The 18,378-nt window shown below is 33.3% G+C and overlaps 2 protein-coding genes across 2 annotated transcripts in view; one reads left to right on the top strand and one right to left on the bottom strand.

Annotated features, from left to right (window-relative positions):
- Positions 1–15,511, top strand: part of LOC129221147 (immunoglobulin-binding protein 1-like) — a 28,309-nt gene extending 12,798 nt beyond the window's left edge. Inside the window, exons 4-9 of the mRNA XM_054855592.1 lie at positions 2,838–3,092; positions 5,313–5,382; positions 5,464–5,555; positions 8,500–8,645; positions 9,855–9,991; positions 15,409–15,511. Of these exons, the coding sequence (XP_054711567.1) occupies positions 2,838–3,092; positions 5,313–5,382; positions 5,464–5,555; positions 8,500–8,645; positions 9,855–9,991; positions 15,409–15,449 (741 nt within the window). The 3' untranslated portion in view covers positions 15,450–15,511. The remainder of the gene's footprint in view (positions 1–2,837; positions 3,093–5,312; positions 5,383–5,463; positions 5,556–8,499; positions 8,646–9,854; positions 9,992–15,408) is intronic.
- Positions 15,512–15,574: 63 nt separating this feature from the next.
- LOC129219749 (programmed cell death 6-interacting protein-like) overlaps positions 15,575–18,378 on the bottom strand; it is a 27,987-nt gene continuing 25,183 nt past the window's right edge. Inside the window, exons 16-17 of the mRNA XM_054854042.1 lie at positions 17,036–17,266; positions 15,575–15,974 (exon numbers count right to left, since the gene is read on the bottom strand). Of these exons, the coding sequence (XP_054710017.1) occupies positions 15,853–15,974; positions 17,036–17,266 (353 nt within the window). The 3' untranslated portion in view covers positions 15,575–15,852. The remainder of the gene's footprint in view (positions 15,975–17,035; positions 17,267–18,378) is intronic.

Raw genomic sequence — 18,378 nt, 5'->3', positions numbered from 1 at the left:
CTGGTGGAAATGACTTGAAAAAACTACAAGGTATACTTCAAAAGATGAATGAAATATCAAAGTTTAAACAAATTCTGGTTATTTCTTTCCTGTTAAAAAAAATTCATGAAAAACACTAAAACTTCAGCCTCTTAAACTGGTGTGCCCCTTAAGTAAGACATTGATGTGTCGAAGTGTTGCGATCATGATAAACTTAAAAATTAACCCATTAATGCCTGACATTTTTTTTTCAAAGATTTTTTGTTTACGGGTTGCAAATAGTGTTTAATAGACAGGAAAAATAATTTAAAAAATCTAATGCAAAAAATAAATGTTTTATTAATAACAGAAAAATTGTCCCTAAAAAGGGACGCTAGGCATCAGAGGGTACATGCTTTTTCAACGACAAATATTTTTTGCCGACGATTTAATACTTGAAAAAAAAAAAAAACTTTCCGACTTTGTCATTTTTGTTGAGTTTGGTGTCAGCAAAATGTAAATACTGCATAATTTGCTCAAATCGATTTCTACTCATTGCAGAACTAATTGCTATGTCGTTGACATCAGTTGATGGACTCCAGTAGAGTCTCCGCTGGGGCAAGCATGCATATCCACTTGTTAATAGGATAGCCAAGAATAAACGCAGCTCCTCTCGCGTTATAGAAGAGTATGTATTGTTTTTTTGTCGAGCATAGAGGGTGCTCTGAAAAACAAATTCATCCAGTATTTCATCTGTAAAAAACTCTTCAAATATTGACACTGGTGTCCATTCAACATTCAAAAAGCTTGGTGTTTCCACATTCCATACATTATTTTTTTTTCTTATTGATGGATATATCTTTCTTAACCCAATTTCTTTCTGTATTTTTTTTCTTTATTTTTCTGCGTTTGCTTGGAAGATGCTGCTCAACATCATCACTGTCACTTGACTGACTATCTCCAACACATACTACCTTACCCTGATTAACTTTTCTAATGGTCATTGTAGCAGAAGATTTCAACTGTTGACCTGATAATTGATTAACATCAACTGAATCATCCGGCCCACTGTATTCGTCAGTAATTTCACTAACTTGTGAAGGTGGACAAATGCATATATCAGCCTCCTTGAATTCTTTATCATCAGAGAGCTGTTCCAGAAGTGCTAAGGCTTCTTCGAAGTCAGACAAAACAATGAGAAAATCTCAATGAGTTACTGAAGATTATTAATGTCAAAAAATAACTCAGGTTTCAAAGAAGTTAATTTTTGAAAAAGGTGGCTTTTCAAATTTACCTAAGTATTTTTCGAAATTGCAGAAAAAATTGTTACTGAAATATCTTTAAAAAAGGTAGTTTTATTATTAATTAGTCTTTTTAATTTTTAAAAATAAAACATATTGCCTATTTTTTAGTCTAAAAACATTTAATAACTTTTTTTGAGGCCAATTTTGAATTCCAAGCAAGAAACTAGCAACGATTCAACAATGCAGCCTTTACTGCCTAGCGTCCCTTTTTAGGGACGCTCTTAAATTGCTATAAAATCCATAAAATTTTTAAAATCTACAAAAATGCAAGAAAAGGTAAACTGAAATATTGATCAAAGTAACATATGTATCAAATACAAATTGATTTACTTGTTAAAAATTTTGAAAACTTACTTCTTTGTTCTTGACATTGTGAACAATGAAATTCTTCATGAAGATCATAACAAAATTGTTACAGAACACACTTTATAACGATTATGTGCTGCCGTCTGCTAGTAACGAAATGAAACAATACTAAAGTAATAAATGAACACAATTATTGAGTTGAAATGTTTACTTTTGGGAAATTGAGACACAATTTTTGGACCGTCCCTAAAAAGGGACGCTAGGTATTAATGGGTTAAAAACAACTCCAACTGAATATTTTAATTATTTTAAAGGGTTATCTTAGGGCAAACTATATGTCATGTTGTCAAATTTTTTTAATAGTACAACCGATTTTTGGGAGGTCAGGCAGTTGTTGAAGATGATAAACGTTCTAGTAGATCTGTAACATCAAAAACTTATGAAAACATTGAAAAGATTAATGAAATTATGCATACAGACTGACGTTAGAAAGTTCAGATGGTGACGGATATTGTGAACACTAACCGCCTTCGTGGTGGCCACCTCAACCAACCAACTACTGTCGAGCAGGAGATGATGACTGAAAAATTACAAATCTATACAAAGACCTAGTTTGATCGCCAATTCTCTGGCATTCTCAAGAAGTTTAAGTTACATACATTGATACACTCTGATTTTAATATAGTAGACTGACAGCATGACTAAGAAATATTTTGATCCAGGATGCATACAATGTGCCAAAGAACATGTTGTTGAACATTGTGTGCATTTGTGAAACAGCTTTTATCGGACAAACGCATGTGCGTGGCATACATACAGAAATTTATTTTCCGTAGTGCTCTCACAAAATCAAGAAGGAGCTTACCCATTCTTTTCAAGAACTTCATCTACGAGTAAAAATTAACAGTACAATAATTTGAAGTTCAACTAGCTATTGCAGCTTTTACTAAACTTAAAAGTCATAATTACATTAATACACTCAGTTTGTTACAGTGTCGAAGTAATGGAAATTATCCTATCTTCTTACTGTAAAGAAACCTCATATCAATGTTGATTTTATATTATCTTTATCATCTAGACATTTTCTATTCCTATTGAAGTGCAGATGCTTTGTCAAGTTTCTGTTAAATTATTTTGAATATTTATCAGATTTAGTTATATGGATGAATCAACAATTTTCTTGGTTGTGAAATTTTGTGGGATTTTTTAATTTTATCTTTGATAAGTGTTTCATTATTTGCTGCTTAAGCTTTATCATTCTTTACACAGACATATTTCCATGATTTCCTTCATCGTTGCAAAAACTATGAAATATGCAGAATCTCATTTCTTGATAAATGTCAGGAAGAACTGTTAGATGATGCAGAATCGAATCGAACAAAGACTCCAATTGTACCAACTGTTTCAGATTTGGCAGCAACACGGCAGAGAAAAATTGAGCTTTATAAAGAAAAGAAGAAATTACAAGCCAGAGAAAAGGAACTAAAGCCTGCTTTAGAAAGAAAAGATGCTGAAGAATACATAGTAAGGCTTTACTATTTATTATCTAAGTTTCCAAATGTTCAATGTAAACAACTTTTTCCCTATGTATTAAAAAGAATAATGTCAAATAAACTAAAATTCTGTCTTTGAGCCTGTGTTTAGGAGACCCCATAGCACCACAGCCTTGAAATTTTGTTAAAAATTACTTCAAGCCCTGGAGGTTTGCATCTGGGTTTTTTTTTTTTTTTTTTTTGTTACTCTTTTTTGAAGCTGAAATTTCATATAAATTGTCTATCGAAAATATTCCACACCCCTTAACATTCTGTGCCATTCAAAAGAGATTTTTTTTCTGCATCAAATAAAGCTTGTTCTACATGAAATACATCGCCAGCTCAGTCATTTCCAGCCGAGGACTGCAGTTTTGTGCTTATTAGCACTCATATTATCAATATCTCGGTTGAATGCTAATAAGCATGAAACTGCAGTCCTCGGCTGGAAATGACTGAGCTGGCGATGTATTTCATGTATTTCTGCTTCAGCCCTGGTTAATGGGCAGTAATTTACTGAATAAAGCTTGTTCCAGTTTTCTCTATTAATTAGAACAATAGATATTATGATTTCCATTTTAGTGAAAAGTCCTAGGCTGAACTCAATTCAAGCCCGGAGCTAAATAGCAAAATATATTACTATAAACCACGAGTTTGAAAGTGACTTTTCAAATGTACAGAGCTGCTGTTTTGCAATGCTCAGGAATGCCTTAGCACCTACAGCTGTGCAAGTTGGTTTGTTTAGAACGCAGGAAAGGGGTGCTCTTCAAAGTGTTTTTTTTTTTTTTTCTAATATCTCGGTTATGCATATCTCTATCAAATTCTTCGAGTGGGAGCGGGATTATGCTCTAATTATGAGCTCTTTACTTATATTCCATTTTTTACCGGAGGGAGAGGTGGATTTTCAAAACGGAACTTGTAACACGTTTTATAATGTGATTCGTTCTGATAGACGATTTAAATCTTTAAAAATCAAATAAGATTGAGAAGCAATCTTCAGAGGTTGGTTAGTGTCAGCAAACAGGGGGCTAAGCCCCTTAGTATTTTACAAAAACAGTACATAAAACTAGATAATAGGTAGCTAATTGTATGTATACCACTGGCGCACACAAGGGAGGGGTCCGAACCCCTCCTATAGGTCTTGCTCTTTTTCCTGATTGATTGCGATTCTATGTATTTTCAACGTGGCATGATTTCAACCTAAGGTAACAATAATTTCAGTTCTAATAAGTGAAAAAAATAAAATCCTCATGTTAAAAGATTTTTAAAAAATACTGTGCACTTTTAATATAACAAATGGCCTATAAGAAGCAGAATGGCAATTATAACTAAAAACAATGTAAAAGTCATGTTTTTAGTTTTGCAACTACTTATTAAAATGAGATTCTGTGAATACATTTTTTAATTATGAAAAAGGTAAAAATGTAAATTATTTTGCTTTCTGGATATTTATTTAAGCATATTTCATTGAATAAATCTAGTTATTTATTTAATAGCTTATTTTTTACTGTTTTTTGTTCTCGGGAATCGATAAAATCAACGATGTGTTTGACGACGTATTGGGGTATGATATGAGAATGAGGTTATCAATACTGAATCCTCCCCTTGCAAAATTCCTGTACACGCCACTGATGTATACTTACAGTAATACGTATTTGTTAGTTTATAGTGGTAGTACTATGTGACGCATGGCTATTTTTACATTTCTCCATGATGGTTGTCAATTAATTTTTTCTTAATGTTTAAAATGACTTCTCATCCGTTAAAAGGAAAAACTGAGGATTTTTTTTAAGTTGCAGAGGCACACGGTAACCATTTCAAAAGTAGCCGCTTTTTTGAATTTTATCATTCAAAGAAAAGTTTGATAAACAATGTTGTTTATTTGTTGGTTATTCTCCTAAATACATTGTAATGTATTGCTGTGACATATTTTAAAAATGTTTTTAATGGCCGGCAGGAATCGATAACTTTGCCCATTATTGTTCATATTATTTACTTGACACTATAATAGATAATGTTATCGATGAAATAATAGCTGTATTGTATTTTGAATAATGTATTTATTTTTTTTATGGGGCAGCAAAAAGGTTTTGATACATACCTGAAAATTTTTAAAGGACATTTTTTTTTTTTTTTTCTGATTGAAAAAGTACTTTTTTTAGGCATTACTTCTACTAAAATGGCTAATAAAACTTTACATAATAATCTTTTCCAGAGAGAATATTATTTGGTGCTCTTGGAACGATGGATAGTTACTGTGATAGAAGAGCTTGATAATACTAAAAGTAATTATTCTACTTAGCTGATCAAACTTGCATTTTAAAATAACTGTGCATTTTTTTAATGTATTGGTATTACCGTTTTAGGAGAAAAACCAATTTTAGAAAGTATAGTTCATAGGGTATCATCAAAATGTACAGAAAACTTAGTAGAAAAGAAAAAAAAGCCAGAAACTAAGGTAAGATCAAAATAGTCACTTAATTCAGGGTTCTCGCTCACTTTCCAAAATTCAATTCCCTGGCTTTTCCAGAAAAAATTCTACAAAATTTCAGACTTGATTTTTGAATTTGTGGATTTCTTTTTATGAATCAAAAATTGTGGTTTCCTTTTCAATCTATGCAAAAGCAGAACATAAGCATTTTAATAGCGGAGCTTTGGTAATCATTTTTTAATGCTTCAAAAATGTAATGCAAAGAAATTTTTTTGTCAATCCATTTCAAATACAAATGTGACAACCAGTAACAGACTTTGGGCCCAGCAAGGCTGGTCCTAGTCAATTTACCAGTCCCCAATGAAGGTCAATGGCACTCTTAAAGCTACCCCCCCCCCCCCCCCAGCTCATTACCGCCTCTTCCAGTAAGCTGTTCCAAGTGCCCACCACCCTACTAAAGTAGTTGTTTTTCCTGATTTCCAAGTTAGCCTGAGATTTAAATAGCTTAAAACAATGACCCCTCATCCTGCTTTCCGTGCAAAAATTTAATCTATTAACATCTTTTATTTTGATAAATTTAAATAACTGAATCATGTCCCCTCTGACTCTCCTTTGCTCCAGGCTATACATATAAAGCCTATTAAGTCTGGTATCATAATCTAAATCTGAGAGTCCTCTTACTAATCTAGTTACCCTTCTTTGAACCCTTTCCAATACAGAAATATCTTTCTTGAGATAAGGCGACCAAAACTGAACAGCGTACTCTTACTAAACTCCTATATAAAGGCAGAAAAACCTTCTTAGATTTGTTTGAAACAGATCTATTGATAAACCCAAGTATTCTGTTGGCTTTGTTACTTGCAATACTGCACTGTTGACTAAACTTGAAGTCCTGATTTATTAGGATACCCAGATCCATAACATTTTCTGCCTGATTAATGACTGAACCCTGTAAACCAGCGGTTCCCAACCTTTTTTATTGTGCATCTCACCAGTTTTGTAGAAAACACGATTGAGGCCCACTAACTACTATACATTACTTGCGCAGCCAAAATGTACCTTCTGGGGGGGGGGGAGGAGGCACCTGTTCATAACAGTCCTTAAGTGTAAATAATGTATAGTATTAGGACTGAAAGTGCGTTAAAAGCAAGAGTTCTGGAGATGTTAATCCACTTCTCCCCTTATGTTGCAGATATAAATATACTGAATGTTGTCGGATATAAATATACTGAACAAGAACAATTTTCAAAATATTTTTTAAGGAAAAAATAACTTTATTGCATTCACTTAGCTGGCATAACTGTAAGGAAACTCAAAAATAAGTCGTCAAAATTAAAGCTCCATGGGATTTTTGGCGTTGTTTTTCCTATACGAGGGAATTGATATTTGGATTGAAACTGGACAGTTTTAGTCTCAAATTGTTCGCCACTTTCAATGTATTTTCCAATTAGGTAGGTTTTCGTCCCTCAAGTGCCTCAGTTCAGTAGTTAGTCATGCCAGTTCAGCAAAAGTAGAGCAGTTTTAACTTCGAACTTGAAGTTAATACTAGTTTCTTTTGATAATTTTCATTAAAGAAGTTTCCGATTCATTAGATTTCATCTTCAGTTAAAAGGGAAAGGACTATGAAATATGAAAAATCTTAATCCTAAAGTTCCTTATTGGCAATGAGAGGGTTTCTGAGTGACGCTATATCTAATAAGTAAATTTTCGCAAAAAACGGAAATTAATATCCCAAGATTTATCTTGGTTCAGATTCTCGACCAGTGTCTACGGCCCAGTAATACGCTGTTGACATTTCCCTACATTAACTGCCATACACCATTTATCTGCCCTTTTAGTAATATGATCTAAATCCTCTTGAAGCTGTTTTACTTGTTCTTCATTTTCGACAATCCCCATAACTTTTACATCATCAGCAAAACAATTTATGCTTCCAGAAATATTTTCATTGATGTCATTCATAAAAATAATAAATTATTAAATCCTTTAAGAATTTAACTTGACTCAATTTATACGAGTATAATAACCTGCTTACCAGAAAAGTTGATGATGCAAAAAATCAAAAGATAAATGCAAATGTCTCGTAATCGTAAAATTTCAATTCATGTGTATCTTTCAAATGCTCCCTGCAGATCAGGATTTGTTTAAATACTTTGAGTTTTTTTCAAATTGATAACGAAATTCAAATTTAAAAAAATAGGGAGCAAATTTTCAATACCATCATTTATTTTTTTTAAATCAGGTTCAAATCCTAATTTTATCGACTTTTTTCAGAAAAATCTTTAACACCTTTTGAACAAATATTGTGGTTGATGAAATTTTGCTCCCCAAGTTTTCTTTAAATATGAAGTATACATCTAGAAAAATGGAGAAAAGTAAGATTTAAAGAAAAAAATTTGCTCATGGAGTGATTTTTGTGGTTCAAATATTTACGAATAAAAAATACAATTTCCTCTGCATTTTAAAGTTTATTCAGCATTTTTCAACAAAATTTTACATATCATTTCCCCTCATAAAGGTCTATAACTCATAAAAATTTCAGAACTAAATTTTCAAAGTTAAAAAAAAAATGATTTTCATACTCCATTGCAGCTTTAAGCAAAATAACCTTCTTTAAATGGTACCATATTTCAATCTTCAAAATAAATGGGTCAGGTTCATTTGAGTCATCTGAAGTTCACTAGGATGTTTGAAGAATATAATTTGCGAGTATTTTTGTGTGCATTTTTTGTGGGACTTTTTCTAAAATATTAAACATTTTCCATTTGTTTGTAACTCTACCATAACGTTTTTATGGTATTTCAAAAGTCAATATTTTCCCCATCTACTGCGAATTGATGAATTTTATTTCAATAAAAATTATTGTTGTTACTTTCTCCTACTTCTAATAATCTTATTATGGTTTTAAGTGACGTCCATGTAAATATTTCATTGGTTTTAAATCAAACTTTTTTTTATTTTTTTATTTCAGCCTTTAAAACCTTTTATAATTACAAAAGACGAAATTCAAAAGAGGGTATTTGGCATGGGTTACCCTAGCCTTCCTGTAATGACTATTGACGATTTTTATCGACAAAGATTTGAAAAGTATGTTGAAGACCAAAAGTCTGCCACTAGGTAAGAATTCTGAAAGTATAGAATAAAAAGTGCAGATTGTGTAAACATTTTTAAATAATAAAATCTAGAATTAATGTAGTGACCTAAAAGGTACTTAAAAATTTACATAAACAATTCAAGGGCGCCCTAATGGGTGGTCACCGTAACCGCCCAAAAATTTCCTTATTTGGAAAATTTTGTCTGAGAATTCAGCAAATTTCGAGACATGGTGGCAATGTTGCAATTTTTAAAATGCCCATGTGTCCCGTTTCATTTGGTATGAGTATGCAAATACCTGTATTTTATTATCTGGCAAAATTTGGAGTTCTAATCGGCAATTTGAGAACTCTTTCCTCCCAAAAATGTAAGTTTGGGGCACCTCTGAAACAGTATTTAAAAAAATTATATGTTATTAGAATTTTATTTAATTAAACTCACTACAATACGTAATGTAAAATTATACATAACAACTGATATATAATATCTTTCTGGGAAGTAAAGGACATAGTCACAAAAACATAACTTTCAAGGAAATATGTTTTTTTTTTTTTTAATACTGGTTTTTTATTTAACGGGTTTTAAGAGAAAATTTGTTTAGTATAATCATTGGACTCTGGGCATTTTACAGTAGCAGTTTTAAAATTACATTATACAATTAAGTTTTCACTTTAAAAAAAGGTAATAAACATACTCCCTTTATCTCCCATGTACAGATATGTGCTACTTAAACAAGAGCTAGAGATAATTTTTAAGTTTTATTTATGGCAACTGTCTTCTGCTAGTTTGTTTGATGGTTTAGCTGTTGTTAAGACTGTGTTTTAATTGCATTTGGAAATGTTCATCTAATACTATTGAATGGGGCGGGGGGCTTGCTTTCTAATCACATATGTTTTGAAGGCATCAGTCTAAATTCACGTCTATATGTCCAATTCACCCTTTTCTTTAAGAAATGCAGGAAAAGGGGAGGAGTTGTGCTGCTTTTAGAATTGAGAAAAAAATGCCATGTCCTGAGCTCACCCACTTAAAGAAATCCTATGAAAGTGAACTGTTCCTTGGAAAAGAAAAAAAGAAGATTATTGTTATTGTTAACAATTTTTTCTCAAAGTAATCTTATAAGTGGGTATGGGGATTCTAGAACAATCATACCAGTAGTAGCAATGCATAAATAACTTCCTGTTAAATTAAACCAAACTTTTCAAATAGGATTAACTTTTCTTTATCTGGTTACAGCGCCTCTTTACAAGATCGAGCCCTAAAGGGAGAAGCTGATGAAAAAGAGGTAGAAGAAATTCACAAGGAAGAACTTCTGGAAAAAGATGATCCAGAAGCGCTACAAAAAGCTAGAAACTGGGATGACTGGAAAGAAGGTGAGATTTGCTCTTGAACATATTTTACACCCATCTTTTTCACTCCAATTTGAAATATTTTAAATGCTTTAAATACTGTAAAAGTACTTATTTTGCAAAAATGAAGCTCTTGGTAATTTCGCAAATTTTATAAAGGATGTCCCAAAATTAACGCAAGAAATGAATTTGTCGCATTTTTGCATTAAATTGTTGGCAACCCTGAAAAAAGTACAATTTGACAGCTGATAGTTTAGGGTTATTAAAAATGGAGCGTTATGCATTACGCAATAACGCATTTTCATTATTGAACAATTATTTCAAAAATAATGAAAGTTGAGGCTGGTCAAGCAGTTGTTGCTATTGGCACTCGATATCGCAATAGGGTAATGAACAGATGGTTGTGGGCTTGTTGACATACATCTTTGACTTTAAATAACTCCATAAGAAGAAATCTAATGATGTTAAATCACACATTCTAAGGTGTCAATTCTGATCAACAAAACGAGAGAGTAAGCGACCAGGAAATGCCTTATGCAGTAATTGAATTGTTTCACTGGCTGTATGGTAGCATAACACTTCATTTTCACTAACCCTAAACTCTCAGCTGTCAAATTGTTCTTTTTTTTTCAAACTCACGTGTATTGGCAACGATATGGTTGATAGCAAGCGTAGAGGAAATTTTAATTCGCTGCTTGATTATCATAACATGGAAACGTTGTAGAAAGATGCGCCAAATTGCATCATTTGTGACGTCATAAAGACCACGCCTTGTTTGAAAAATCGGACATTTTAAAAAATTAATTTAAAAAAAAACTGTTGGGAAAATGAAAGTATTTTCTGGGCTCCATGTAATTTTTTTTGCTCATTCTATCTATTTTAATGACTAAAAGTAGTACTTTTGACTGAAGGAAACCACCCCATTGCAGTGGAAAGGTCACCAAGCTTTTCCTGTGCCGAACATTACCAAATATAGTATATATAATTTCAAAAAAATTTCAGGGGAGAATCCTCGAATTCTCCCCCCCCCCCCCTCTAACGTTACCAAACCTTGTCTAAAACTGCGTTATCGGAGTTTCAATTCCGAAAAATTGCCGCTGGAGGGACACGAAAACCTTTACTCTCTCCAGCATTACTAACGTTTGTTTAAAACTGTATTTTTAAAACTACAATTTTGAAAAAGATCAAGAGAAGAGCCACTGAGCCACCCTTTTCCTGACATAATCAAAGCAATCTGCAATTATGTTTTTAGAGTTTCAATTTCAAAAAAATTTCCACTGGAGGGCCACCAAGCTCCTCTCCTCCCTAACATTACCATAGATTGTCTTAAACTAAAAATTCAAGAAAATTCCTGAGGAGAAACTCCAGGAACCCTTATTTCTAAAGCAATATTCTACTTACGATAGTGGTCGTATTGCTCAGATTGAGTCATGATTCCCACGCAAATCAAAAGCTGAATTATCTCTCTCTTTGCGTATTTTAAAATATTTTGAAGAAAAAAGGTATGATGAGGTGCTTGCTAACACCCACACTCTTCCCTCTTAGTTTTTTTTTATCTCGCAACGGCCCTGAAAAATTTAGTAGGTATTATTATTATGTTAACTGGGATTTATTTATAAATTACAAATTTTGCCGGCACATGCAGTAAATAGATTAAATCTGGTAGCTTAACATTCAAATTTGAAGTTCCGAGTAAACGAATTAAACTTAATTTAGTATAGGGTGTGGCGAAAGGTATGCTCTCATTTTGGAGAGCAATAAATAAAATACTATTAAATGTAGAGGACTGGAATTTTTTTTATTACCTTTGGTCCTTCAAACAGTTTTTCATATTAACGTTTAAAACTGATATCTAAGACGGCGGCCTCCAGTAGCAATGCACTGATATAGCCAATTTTGGAAGCTTCTGGCTGTGTTTTGATACAAGGAAAACCAGACAGCCTTAACTTGGGCGTGCATTTTAATGTACAAAAAAGTCTTAGTGCCTTTTACATCACTTGCTTCACTTGTCTATTGTCATTTTATCCCTACATTTTGAAAACACCTGCTTTCACAACAAAATGCTATGATCAAAATATACCTTCTGCCGAAAACAGCAAATAGAATCATTGGATAACACGTGACGAGGGAGGAGTCAAGTGCCTTCTTGTGAAAAACGGACAATACATCAGTGCATTGCTACTGGAGACCGCTATCTTGCAGGTATTGTTTTTAAACGTTAATGTAAAAAAAAGTTTGAAATACCAAAGGTAGAAAAAAAATTCCACTCCTCTATATTTAATAGTATTTTATATATTGCTCTCCAAAATGAGGGCATACCTTTCGCCACACCCTGAATTAGCAGCGATTATTCACAAGATCGTAAATTTATCATAAAATCTATTGCTTGTACTTAATTGCTGCCGTAAATGTAAGCAGTTCGTTTTCGATTCTGGAGTAACTTTTTTTTTATCTTAAGCAACTTTATTTTGTTGTATTTTTCTGATGGATTCATTAAATGATGTAAATTTAACTGAAAATTGGTGACTCTAAATAGTGTTGTGTTAAGTTTAACCTAATTTAAAAGCAAGAGAGTTGGGAAACTTTTTGGGGGGAATTTTGCGCCATTGAGCTTGGGGGGATGGGTACCCCTGGTCTCTCTTTCCCATTAATCATTGATTTTGTGCATCGTAACAGTATTTTATGTGAATAATGGAACTTTTTCCAACATATGGTAAAAATTCAGCTCTTTACGTTAGAAACGGTAATATGCAGTTAAAAAATTGTCAAAAACAGTTTAAAAGGTGTTTAAATGTCTAAAATGATTCGGTATGTTAATAAAAAAATCATATTCATAACACTTTTCCACAACGGGAAATTTCGACTTACGCGAGGAGTCTTGGAACGCATTCCTCGCGTAAGTCGGGTTCGACAGTACCTCGGAATATTTTTTTTTCATTCCATTATAGGTTGGAAAAAAAATGTTTCAAAAACGCAGGAGATGGTGAAAATTATCTCCCTCTTTTATTTAAATTTCAATTAAAATTCACAATGAAATAGCTTCTATGCATCCAACAGGTTTGATCCTTGAAGCAGGAATTGAAATGGAAGAAGCTAGTCAAATCATTGGCTTAGCAAAAGCTGACCCAAAGACCCCAAGTCACGTGACTCAACAACGACGAATTGTTGGCACGTTTTGCGTGAAACAAGCAAAAGAAACCCCGATTTCTTCCAATGATTTGCTTTAAACCCTGTCACGTGACTTGGGGGTCTTGGTTTCATAAATGAAATACTTCACTCCCTCCATAAAAGGTTTGATCATGTATGAAAACTAATAGAATCCCCCCCCCCCTAATTCAAGTCTCTGGATCTGCCACAGGTATAGTAGCTGTAGAAAGCTGTATACTGGATAAATCCAGTGGCATACCTAAGGTAGGTGACATACGGGGTGGTAATTTATAGTGTCACCCCCCCCCCCCTCCTACAAACGCAAAAAGAGAAAAGTTTTAATATTCTATGTAAACATGAAATTCATACAATTTTCAGAAACAACTACATTTGTGTTATAACTAAATAAGTGTGGACTAATGTACAAAGTCAAATAAAAACTAGAAACGCTTTTTTTTTTAATATATAACTTGCTCTGGAGGCATATGAGCAGGCTCTAGAGAGGTCAAACAAATAACGGGGTGTATGAAATTGATATCCCCTCGATTATTATAAACGCTCACACATGGAAAGATAATGTGGTTCAGTTTTTTAGTGTTTGAAAGAGTTACTACCAGGTCTAAGTATTGACAATATGAACCTAATTCTGAGTACAGTATTCACTCATGAAAACCTAAGGCTTACAGCTAAGTGGTGGGGTGTGTGCGGAGAAAAGTATTCACTCATGATGAGAGGTGGAAAGAGGGGGGGGCGGGGGTTTTCCCCCAGGGGGAAGTTTTTTAATTTGTAGTCTTAAAAATGCATTTTAGCTTCATATTTTTCAAAAAGTTGCAATTCTACTTTGGGTGTCATCCCCCCCCCCCAGATAGGCTGCTAAATCTTCATTCAAATTTTCAATTTAACTTTTATTGGTAGCTGCGATGTTTTTCGGTCAATGTATCAATACCATCGATGTTTTAATTTTGAACATAGATGTTTTTTCATTGATGTTGTGTGACTATTATCTACCAATCACAAAGTGATTAAAAGGAGCCAACGCCAAGCCACAACAAAGTAAAATCATTCGATGAGCAATAAATATTGCTATATCAGTTTGGACTTGCTAACATTTTGACTATGAGCAGTTCATATACGCTCGAATTGTAAAACCAAGCTCTTTTACTCATATTTCATCATCTAGATGGCATTTGGCATTAAAGTTTTCAAAACGAATTTTTCCAATCCAAAAGTTTGGTTCTTAAAATTAATTGGAATATACAGTCGACGCTGGATATAACAACCATCTCTGTCCCAGAGAAAAAGGTCTTTATAACGAGTGGTCGTTATAAGAGGTATAAATTTAAAAAATGTACACCTTCACCATGAATGCCCAAGTAAATGCTCAAATTTTTTTTATCATAGGAATTTTTAGAAAAGTCGTGTGCGAAATATTATGACAGAATATTAAACAAGTTTTAAAGTAGAAAATATAGGGAGGAAAATGTTACACACTTTCAAATCTGCTACTACTACTACAACAATTTCTGAAGATAAAACCAGAAACAGAGGTCTGCCTTTTTAGCAGACGTGATTTTTACAAAACATTATTTTCTGTTTCAGATATAGGTGATAAATTGTGTTTCTCTTGCTTTCCAAAGAAACATTTAAAAGTCCCTCGAGAACCTCAAATCTTTAAAACCACTAGATTCAAACACCAAACTACCAATACATCTGTCAACTCCCTTTTCTTAGGAATCTGGAAATTTCCTCCCATTAATTTTTCTGTGCTAGCTGTGGTGAATGGTAATCTCCCCCCCCCCCCCCCCCCCCAACCTCTCTTCAAGTTGGATTTGACATTGAAAACTTCAGGCAGATGTCCGTAAACAATAATGTCATTTTAAGCTACTAATTTGTTTTATTGAAAAAAACACAAGAAATAGCGTCCGCTGATTCGGTCGATGTATTGGATTAGACAATACAGAACGGTCGTTATAACAAAAAGCAAATTAACATAGAGTTTATAGGAACAAAGTTGGGACTTCTACCACTGGTTCTTTATAATGGGACGGTCTTTATAATGAGCGTCGACTGTATATGCCTCTGATTGTGAACTGAAAACCATTTAATAAAAAAAAACCTACCACTAAATACAACTTTCCTCAACTCTGATGTACATCCACAGTAAATAACAGCTATAAAAATTCGTAGTCTAACAGAGTTGGTTTAACAAAAAAAAAAAAAAACACTTCTAATATTTTTTTAAAAAAAGTTCTTTAAGGCATCTAATTAAACTAATATAATAAATTATTTTTCAGATAATCCTAGAGGCAGTGGTAACAGAAAAAACAAGGGGTGAAGGAGAAATTTATCATGTAATGCATTGTAAATTATTATTGAATAATGTGAATCATGTTTTCAACAAACACTTGTGTTCTGGCATTTTATTTGTAATTAAGGTGTTCAGTAACAGCTTTGATCTAATTTTATAATTTAAAAACATTTGTTTTATTTTAGAAATATTTTTACATCTAAATTTTTTGAAGCATCAACATTAATAAAATTTACATAAATTCCTTTATTCACAAACAAGTATAAAGTTGATTATTTGAAAAAATTTAAGCGTCAATATACATATTTATTTTTCTACAATTTCATGAGCAAAATCAAATTCATGTCATACATAAATAAAGCATATTGTTGTGCTTTTGTAGATTACAAGTTCGGTATTTGTGGGGTGGTTTTATTTCGTAGTAGTAGTTTCATTGCTGCCATGGGCGATACTGTTGCTGAGGGTACTGTTGTTGTGGATATGGATAACCGGTAGCAGGAGGATATGGATAACCTTGTGGCTGAGTTGGTTGTTGTCCTTGATAACCAGGAGCTGTGTAAAAAGGAGAAAGCTTCCTAAATTATATTTAAATCAGGAGAAAAAGTTATACAGTAGAACAACGATTTCACATATTCCGTAGGACTAGTAATAAAAACACACCAAGTGCAAATATGTAAAATGAAGAGTGGTTAAGACTAGCATCTTGTTTAACAATTAGCGCTTGCCAAGGGACTGGTAGGTCAAATCTGTAATGTTTACTTGTTTTTATATACACAATGTCATTCATAACGTTCTATACTAGCAATTTTTATGAATTTGCTTTTTCCTCTGCATTCGTAAATAAAAATTGTTTTAGAGTTTTTATGCTTTGACAATAAGACTAGAAAGAATGCCAGAATATCTTCACGAAGCCAAGAAGCAAATTTGTCTTGGAAAAAGACCCAGAAAAAAACTGTCTCTTGAAGAGCAAATATGAGTTAGGGCTGTTTTATAAAAAACGTATTAAGCGGAAGGGTAGCGTAAAATCTGAAATACTTGAATATTAGCAGTACAGCAATTTTCATGATCCAACAGCAGAGAATGACATCGGAAGTAAAATAACGTATGAAACAGACCTTGTAATATCAGAGTTCTACTGCACACAAAAATCCCAAATCCCTATACACGGTTATTCCTAGTTATTGCAAATAGTTATGTCACAACAAATATCAGACTGTCATAAGCCTCTTACTACAAAATGTACCTATTTACAGGTGATCTTCTGTTGCATGTTTGTCGCAAATATTAAAGCATAGCTTTCACCATTTTACACCCACAGATTGTGATGACAAATCCACTTAACTTGCATCATACCATATACTGTTCATAACAAGTTATTTCTGGAACACATAATACTGAATAGGAATTTTCGCAAGATGTAATCATTAAGTGAACAAGACGATTAGAAAAAACTTAAAATGATTTCAGTGCGCAGCTTTTTTTTTTCAAAAATGCAAGGTAACATTTTGAAATTTTAGGATATTTAGGAAAAATTTATAAAAATATTAGGAACTTTAGGAGTTATTAAAAAAAATAGGAAAATTACAGCACTATGAATGACAATGGATACTTGCCTGGTGGAAAGGGTGGTAGCACAACCTGCCCATAGGTGTTGTACATGGGCGCAGGCGGGTATGCTGCAGGGTAAGGATATGCCGGATAAGGGGGGTAAGGGCAGGGCTGCTGTGGCTGCTGATGAGCCGCTGCATCCGGAGCAGCAGGTGGATAACCCCAGTTCTGGGCCGGTGGGGCAGTGCTGGGTTCATTGGTTTTCGGAGGCGGTGGTCTTGCCGGTTTCTGGTTGCCTGAGAGGAAAGAAACACAATATTTATTAAGTAGTAAGAAGGTAGAACTACACATTATGTACCAAGATTCTGGTTGTCACATCCAGAGACTCCGGTTTTGTTGTTGTTATGGAGTCTGGAATAGTGACTAACCGAGCTGGAGGAAGATGTCATCTCATTAAAGTTGAGAGTGCAAAGACTGATGAATCCATACCAAGGACAAAACTGCAGTCTCTGGATCTGGGCTGTTGGTACATTATTGAATGTTCAAAATTTATTATTTAGTAATCTAAAAGAGCAGTGATATGCAACTGAAATTAGCTGCCAATCCACTTTCCGAGTTTGTTGAACACTAAGATCGTCTTTGTGAGGGAGGGAGATCCTCCCCCCTCATTCTGCCACTGGGAAACTCCCGCTCAAATCAATGGTTTCTTACTTCAAGATTTTGTAAAACATTTGCACCAAGTTTCACCTGTGAATCTACAGTAACTTTTGTGGATATTTTTCAAGAACAAAAGGCAAAAATAATGTTTTCCTTAAAAATTAACAGATGCGGTACTTCCAGCGATTATATAAGGTTTTTTTTTAAAATATTCAACTAACTTTTGATTACTAAGTTGAGCCAATTTTCTTTCCTAGAACATATACATTTTTTCTCTGACAAAAAACATGGTCCAAACTGTTGTCGCGATCGACTCAAAACATGCTCAATTAACTGATTGCTTGACAGCTGTGATAGAGTGATAATAGAATCATTCATGATCGATTGATGACCACTAAACTTTAACTTAAACAATTTTTGCAGATTATGACATTTTTGTTGTACTCTTAAATTTGTATGGATGTAATGGACTATGTGTCATGTCGTCTTCTCTGAGAATGAATTACTAGAGGCAATATACCCAATTTTCTTGCAGCAGTGATAGTGTGAGTTAAAAAATCATTACAGTCAATGGCAACTACAGAGAAATTGCTTCCATTAACTAATGTTTAATACAGTAGAAGACCGTTATAACACATACCTTGGGACCACAGCTTTTGCGTTATACAGGTTTTTGCGCTATATAGATCATTTCACAAATTTTGAAACTAATATTCAGAATATATCTATATATTAGCACTTTAGAATGAGT

Source organism: Uloborus diversus, chromosome 4 (assembly GCF_026930045.1).
Source record: "Uloborus diversus isolate 005 chromosome 4, Udiv.v.3.1, whole genome shotgun sequence".
In the NCBI taxonomy this organism is placed as follows: domain Eukaryota; kingdom Metazoa; phylum Arthropoda; class Arachnida; order Araneae; family Uloboridae; genus Uloborus; species Uloborus diversus.
The sequence above is the reverse complement of the archived record's forward strand: the minus strand, read 5'-3'. Positions and strand labels throughout refer to the sequence as shown.